This window comes from Morone saxatilis, unplaced genomic scaffold, assembly GCF_004916995.1.
Source record: "Morone saxatilis isolate NCDOM2014 unplaced genomic scaffold, NCSU_SB_2.0 Contig0, whole genome shotgun sequence".
NCBI lineage: Eukaryota > Metazoa > Chordata > Actinopteri > Moronidae > Morone > Morone saxatilis.
In genome coordinates this window covers 12,101,033-12,108,699 of record NW_023339650.1, presented here as the reverse complement: position 1 = coordinate 12,108,699, position 7,667 = coordinate 12,101,033, and the positions used below count along the sequence as shown (strand labels likewise).

Here is a 7,667-nt window from a genome sequence, read left to right as displayed (position 1 = left end):
AAGGAAAAATAAACTTTACTGAAGACTTTTAGACTTGTGAAGGTGAAGAAGATAATATTTTTATTTTGATATTGTCTCTATGTATCCTGCTTTATAGTTATTTGCCCTTCTAGCTTTATGTGTTGAGAAGAAACTATTTTACTTTTTGATCTCTGTGGGTGATGTTTTGAGCCCTGAGTCACAGTCATGTGAACCCAACAAGAATCTCAGCCGCTCCCCTTTTTGGTAAAACTGTGTAAAAGTGCAACCCAGAATTCCCTTTGCCTTTTGCTTTGTATAAAGCCTGTGTGAATGGTAAATGGACTTGTTTTTATGCAGCCTTTGTCTGGTGTACCGACTACTCAAAGCGCCTTTGTCACACATTCATACACTGACTGATAGCAGAGGCTGCCAAGTTGCTTGCTCATCAGGAGCGAAACATCATGAGTGCTGGAGAGTTAGATTAGTCCAGCTCATACCTTTTTTTAGCCTCCTCTTTCCTGTAATTCCGTACTCAATGCTGACCACAAACTAACTCTGGTCAGGACATAATAGACCTTTTTCACAGCAGGCATTTTGACATTAAATAGGGTAAACTCAGCTGTTACCAGTGACACTATTTAGGTTTTTTTTCCCCTTCAGGTCAAACTAAATCAGGTTGATGCTTCTGTGCATGTTGGTTCCCTGGAAATGCGTTGTAGTTGGAGTATATGTGAGAGTAATGATCCATAAAATCAATCAAGAACCTCGAGCAATGTCCACAGCTGTCATGAATGAGTGATACAATGAAAAGACTTCTGTTTGTCTTCTTAGCGTCTGTAACTACAGATATGTTTGCCCAACCCTTTTTCTTCATACCATGTGCTGAACACATACACCCTGAGCTGCAGGTATTTCACAAATCAGACACCACAGAGAGAGAAGCAACATGTCGAATCACGACAAATCTGATTCATTTATTATTTCATCTTGTACAAAATAGTTCCCATGTGACACACTGTAAACATCATGATCTAAAGTACGAAGACAGTATGCTATTACATGTTAGAAATATGAACAATGTTTTATTTAATGAGTCAGGATTATCTGATAATAACTGGCTATAATGGAATGGCAGACTGTAGGCACTGAAGCTTTGCTTGGTTTGGGATCCCATTAGAAGTACTCAATCGGGTCTTGGTGGCTCTTGGACTGCTGCATATTACTCAGCTCGAGATCTCCTCCATGACACGGGAGTTTTTCATAAACACGAAGGTGAACGTGATCGTCTCCTCCCACGTGGACCTGCAGCAAAGTAAAAGTAAAGTTTCAGGAGATCTTTAAAACGTAAGAGGCAGTGGAAACAAGCTTTAAATGCACCACTGATTTGTTGTTAGCAAGCGGTTGTTTATTGACACATCCAGAAGATGCTTAAATAACAGATCTTAGGACTTAAAAATGTAAGTACATCAAGCCAGTTTTTTGCTTTAAACATAAGTGAGAGTCTGATTCATCTGACTCCAGGTTGAAGTTGCTCTATTTACATACAGAACAATTTACAGGAAGTCAGAATTAGAGAAGTAGACATGCAGCTAAAACAATGGCAACAAAGCTGAATAAAAAGGTAGGTTAAAATATACATTTAACTATATAGAAATGTCTAGTTTTACCTACATAAAAAGGTTGTTTTTTTTCTCCAAACGCTAATTCATTGAAGTAAGAAAGTTCTGTTAACTTGAGTTCTTTAAATGTGAGAAGCAGAAAACACAATTTCACAGTTAATTATGTGTAATTACATACTTTTGTCAATATCAAGTTGAAAATTGTCTAATTATCACTTTCAGAATGTATAATTGTGAGTGAATGAGTCGGCAAAAAGCTCCAAATGATTGTTTGCCTAACTCATCAAGTTAAGTCACATAGAAACCTAACATAAAGTTCACTGCGTGCATTACAGGAATAATTCTACAGAAAGTTACAAGATGGAGGCCGTTGTGCATTTCTATTTTTATTATTACACGGTCTTAAAACAGTGATGGAGATATATGATGGTATACACTCCCTGCTGTGGGTCATCAGTGCTGCCAGTATAGAAATACTGAAGAACCAGCCCATAAGTGGTTCCAGTATTATAGACTGAGATGCAGATTTGAGTAAGTTAACAAGTTGTGACAAAGTAAAATAATAAGTTCCTCAAACTTGGACAGTTAAAACCAAAACTTGAATTAAATTAAAGAGTTTTCTCAACCTTTTCCCTTGTTTAAGTCCAATATTTACTCTCCTCTAGCTCTGTTTTGGGCTCCTGAGACTAAACAACCTGGTTCCTGGTTAATGCTCCAATATGTGCACCACCGTGGTTTGGTTTCACCTGCTGAAGTCCAAAATGATACCAAGAGCCAAGAGCATTGACCAAAACTATGGGCCAAAAGTGGCTATCAACCTTCATAAAGACTGAGTTGACTTGCACTGCTCCCCTTTCATCCACTGGTCCAGCTGGAGTGCATTACAGAGCACATGTGGTTTCCAGTAACAGATCTGTGCAGTAAGGAGGTTTTGCTGTGTGTGCTAAATAATAATTTACCTTAATGAAGTAGTTGGTCCCGGCCACAACCTGCCTTGTGTAGCTCTTGGCTGTGAAAACGTCGAAAGTCTTCCCTGCTTTCTGCTCTGCATGGGGCTTTACCTGAGAAACAATGAGGTCACAACAACATTAAAATGAAACAAGGGCCCTGTTTACTGTGCATGGACGGGTTCAGGGAACACAGACAGGGTATTATAATACTCTTATACTACTCTTTTCTACTCACGGTCTCACAGATCTTGTGGATTTTGTCGTCCGCTTCCATCGGCGCGGATGAGCCTCCACACATTACCGACATTGTGACAGATTTTAGGCTTAAAATCAGCAACAAAAAAAAGACGAAACAAGCCGATCGAGTCCGTTCAGTCAGTGAGGCGTTCAGGTTCAGTCGGGAAACCATATGACTCTGTGTTTTGGATTATACCACTGGCGTAGGGGGGGGGTCGAGTTTAAAAGCGATTTCACAAACCGACTAAAAAAACAAATAGAGTATCTGAGGTGTAAACAACTATATAATTAATGTTTATATTTCCAGTTTAACTCGTTTAAAGTATGCTAGAGGAATATTGTTAAAATGTGTTTCAATATGTGTCTTTTTTTCCACCCTCTTCATCAGACGATGTGGGCTGGTCCGAGGCGAGGCTGTCTTTGGTTGTGACAGCTGACTACCAACACATAGCTGAGGGAGTGACTGGACTGGAAAACCTTGTGGAAACCCGTTTAGGACCAAAGGATGAGTCATACAGCAAACAAACAGCTTCATAAGCTTCTTTCTTCTATTTCCTCCTTTTATTTCTGCTGTGCAGCAAAGCTCCCAAAAATAAACAGTCTTCAACAGTCCATCAGGATTAAAAACTCTCTCTAAAGTCCAGTTATGGTTTTAAAGACATTCACACATTCGTTGAACAGGTTAAGTTCCTAGGATGAGGGTTAGATTACAAATTCCTCTCTAAACTACAGCTTTGACAGGCTGTAAATCACTCAGAAGTAGTGGTTCAACCTAAAGGTTAATAAGGGTTTAGTTTATCTGTCTTATCTCAATCACTATATTCAAGTACAACGTAGAGATTTGTGTACACTGACAGGCCTGCACAGAGCCTTCAATCCTTTTCAGTACAACTACCTAACATTACGCATGACTCTGTTCCCAGAGGTCTATAGCATGTGTACAATGGCATTCATAATAATAAATTCATACATTGCTATTCATACATACTCATCTTAACGCCCACCCCTGGCTTAGAGGCCATACAATATCCCCATCAAGTAACCCGGCTTTCCACTTCTAGAGACGTTAATTCAATCTTACACTCGAGGTCGAGGGTGAGACCTGTCCACTGTGCATAAAGTCACACCAACCAATTCAGCCTCATGCACACAGGTGAATTAATGAATTAAGGAAGGCTGACTACCCTGACCAACACATGATGGAGACTAAAGCAATGAGGACATCTGCTGGACAAATAGGAGCAGTAAGAGAGATCCATCAGTGTCTCTACAGCAGTGGTTTCCATCACTTTTCCTTAAGGGACCCTTTTCTATTATTGACTAAACCTAAAAGTAAATTACATATTTTATGGATATTTCATATTATTTGGTGCATTACAACTGAAACTGTAAACAGTGAACACAATAACTGCAGCAAGTTTGTGTAAAACAAGGGATTTGGATGAATTTTGAGCAGATTATTTCCTGTCAATATTGATCAGAAATTAGTTTTCATGATATTTTTCTGTCTGTATTATGTTTGTATTTATTTTTTAACAATCATAAAGACTTAATAGGCTTTCCTTTTGACAAATTCAGTGTTTTCCTCCTTCTGACACTTTTTCTATTAACTCTTTTGTTGTTATAACTGCTTACTTTTTTAATATATTATATATTTTATTATATATTTGTAAAGTTTTCTTACACCCTTTAAATCAATAAGGCCTCATGACCCCCGTGAAGCTTTGGTGAGCCCTAGTCAGGGTCCCGACCCCCAGGTTGGGAACCATTGCTCTACAGAATACAATATAATGACTTGTGTGAACCCTTGACTTCTTCTCTAGTGTCACCATCATGTAAAATTTTAATTTTTCCAATACTTTGGTTCAACAGTCCCTCCAGTACAATTAACTCAACCAATTCCCTCTGATTTCTGTGTTTCCTGAGCAAAATGTTGAGCCTTACGTCACCAAACTACTAGCAATGTTATTGTTTAATATACAAGTTGCCTTCAGTATTTAATGAATTATAGATTTTGCAATTTTCACATTCTCCCACAATAAGATAAGATGTTCCCTTATTGATCCGCCTCAGGAAACATTCAAAATTGACACAGCAGCATAGGGCAATGTAGTGCAAAAGAAAGACAGAAGTGGAGATACAAGATATCACAAAATAAAATATTACATTACAATTTAATTGCAGAAAAAAAAATCTGCTGCCATGTCTAAAAACCTTGCAACATGCATTGTAATATTTTAGAAAAGCTTCTGTGAAATCAGCCATTTTAGGCCGCAACAATGCCCCAAAAAAACCCTGCAAAATCCTGGAGGCATTTTATTAGTAAATACTTGAAAAACTAATGGCATTCTGAGCTGTAATTTGTGTTTAGCAAATGTTAACATGCTAACACACTAAACTAAGATGGTGCTAAACATCAGCATGTTGTTATTGTGAGCATGTTAGCATTCTGACGTTAGCTGTCAAACAACTGCCTAGTTAAAGTCTGAGTGTGGCTCAAGACTCTCTAGTCTTGTTAGTATTTCTCGTTTTTGCTTAATTCAGGAGAGTTTGGAGCCAGAACTTTAGTCAATGTCAATGTGGCCTGTTTGGTTTGATTCTGTTCGCTCTTCAAGAAACTCATGGTGAGAATGAAGCAGGGTTTTCATGGAAGCAGACACCAAAGAGAGATGTGTGAAATTACATATTGTGTGGCAGGCATATGATACATTAGCACTGACAGTTTTGACGTTAAAGTATCCAGGCTGTTAGAAATAAAGCTGATCCGTGTGTGAAGACTATGTCGGTGGTTGCTGCAGTAATAAGGAGGATGGATATCTCAAGGGTCGGTGAAGTGGTGCTTTAACGAGCGTAAAGTTCAGCAGGGATAATGAGGCAGCACCAAATAATATTCCTTCACAATAGCTGAATTATTCCATCATGGGGCAGATCTGCCCCTGGGGAGCAATATGTTAAGCTATATGCATTATTCCCCCACTTGGCGGGTGGTGGATGGTAGCCCTAACCCACTGACCGAGACGAATCTGGAGACTGGGAATGTAATAACTCACACACAGATTGTCAACTGAATGGGAAAAACACATATTCTTTGTATTTCTGATTTAAAATAGGCCAAAAGAAATGGAGCCAGAAAAGAAAACAAGTGCATGTATCAGGATTTTACAGTGAACAAACTCCCTTGAGAAGCTCCCTGGGTGAGAGGAGAGAGGTTGATGTATTATCTACCATATTAGTTACAGTTTGAAGATCTTAAAGCAGAAACGTGGGATTAGAAGACCGCTTGCACACAGAGTTTCATCATCTAGAAGTCAGTGGGATTTGTTTGATGAAAAACTGACTTTGCATAGAAAAAGAAAATTGTACAAGCTGAAGCCCTCAGGATATTTTGAGAAGTCTGTTGCCCAACTTCAGTCCCAGCTGATAGGAGCTGGAAATCCACAGAGGTTGTTCTTACTCAAACTGGCCTTAAGCTAGGAAACAAAACTCCAAGGCCACTCTTCCAGCAAATCTCAGGCTGCTAAAAAAAATGAGATTTGTTTCTAAAATAGTAAAAGTTTGCAGGAAATTAAACAGCTGTCAAACACCTGCAAGCAGTGTTAACAAAGCTTTCGGATATTCTGATATTTCCGGCGCCAGAATGTGTGATAGCCTAACACTTAATGAAACTTCAGAGCTTTACAAGACGTTAACAGGTTGATAACAATATTCAGGTGTTTCTTCGGTTTTTGGCAAAGTGACTGGATGATATTTGAAGGCATTTTTCATAATAATATGGTGTATATATGGTATGGTAATATGGTAATATATATAAGTAAAGAGCAGAAAATAGGCTGATTTAAAGGTCCAGTGTGTAACATGTTTTCAATAGTGTATAATCACCTTAACGCAGGAAGTGTTGGGTTTTCGGTCCTTTAACACTGAAAACAGGTATTTTACATTTTGATTCTGGTGATTCTGAATGAAGGACTGGGTTTAATGTTGAACACCTGCAGATACTGCGATCATTAAAAATCAAATGATTTTTTAAAATTTAATTAATGAAAGATTTTAGTATTTTAAAAATTAGTATTTTAGCATATATAGCTGGAATAAAGATTTACAAAATTTTATTCTACAAAAGTATATAAGGAAATGAATAAAACAAACTTCATATTGCAATGTAACACAATCAAAGTGCATATAATTAAAGCATGTGGCCTAATTTAATTATATACAGAAAAATGATTAAATAATCTCTTCTCTTTAGTGAGTTCTGGCAGGTTACACGCTCTTGGTTTTGGTTTCCAACACAAACAAACAAACAAACAAACAAACAAAAAACCTGTCTTTCAACTTATCCTGACTCAGCATTAATCAGAAACCTTTTTCCAACCTGAGGATGGCGCCAAATGCAGCATCCAGTGAAGGAGAAAGGAGGAGGCGAAGAAGAAGAGTGTACATTGTAAACACATTGCGGGATGGTTTCCCTCCTCAGTAGTCCTCACTGCGCACTTGTCTTCACAATGCTGTCCTTTGTGCTGTCTCGGAGTTTGTGCCAGGTTGTTACGGAAGTGAACCACAGGTCTTACCCGACTTTTAGCTCACTGTTTCGGGCTTTTACAACCTCAAGTCCTAAATGCGGAGAGACACCCGACAGCGGTAAAAATCTATTTCCTGGTAATAGACAGCTCACCTTTACAGCAGCCCTGTAATACTGCTACCTGTCTGTGGCTTTATGGTGTCCTTTTAATCTGCTGGGTGTCAAATAGTGGTACTGTACTTAAGTTCACTACATTTGTTTGATAACTTTAGCTACTTTGTGGATTGAAATAACAATTAACCATTACTTCATTATATAATAGTTACATTTACCCCCCTTTACCAGCTGCAACTTTAAAGGTGCGGTGTGTAACATTTAGGA

General features: G+C 38.3%; 2 protein-coding genes across 3 annotated transcripts in view; one reads left to right on the top strand and one right to left on the bottom strand.

Moving 5' to 3' along the window:
* Positions 1 to 904: 904 nt before the first annotated feature.
* Positions 905 to 2,927, bottom strand: LOC118324440 (cystatin-B-like). Its single transcript, XM_035657182.1, has 3 exons — positions 2,766 to 2,927; positions 2,540 to 2,641; positions 905 to 1,263 (listed from the first exon to the last, which is right to left on the bottom strand). Exons 1-3 carry the CDS (start codon positions 2,835 to 2,837, stop codon positions 1,135 to 1,137), a joined length of 303 nt encoding a protein of 100 aa, XP_035513075.1. The 5' UTR covers positions 2,838 to 2,927; the 3' UTR covers positions 905 to 1,134.
* Positions 2,928 to 7,170: 4,243 nt separating this feature from the next.
* Positions 7,171 to 7,667, top strand: part of si:ch211-161h7.8 (thiosulfate:glutathione sulfurtransferase) — a 2,367-nt gene continuing 1,870 nt past the window's right edge. The window contains exon 1 of one of the 2 annotated variants that reach the window (XM_035677175.1): positions 7,171 to 7,423. In XM_035677175.1, the coding sequence (XP_035533068.1) occupies positions 7,225 to 7,423 (199 nt within the window). In that variant the 5' untranslated portion in view covers positions 7,171 to 7,224. The remainder of the gene's footprint in view (positions 7,424 to 7,667) is intronic. The other variant, XM_035677944.1, reaches the window with a different exon arrangement.

Bases quoted from the DNA above. Each gene is read 5' to 3' on its own strand.
- LOC118324440 (XM_035657182.1), bottom strand. From the start codon at position 2,837: ATGTCGGTAATGTGTGGAGGCTCATCCGCGCCGATGGAAGCGGACGAC. The intron at 2,642-2,765 runs GTGAGTAGAAAA...ATTGTTTCTCAG, and splicing joins TCCACAAGATCTGTGAGACC to GTAAAGCCCCATGCAGAGCA. The intron at 1,264-2,539 runs GTAAATTATTAT...ACTTTGCTGCAG, and splicing joins GGACCAACTACTTCATTAAG to GTCCACGTGGGAGGAGACGA.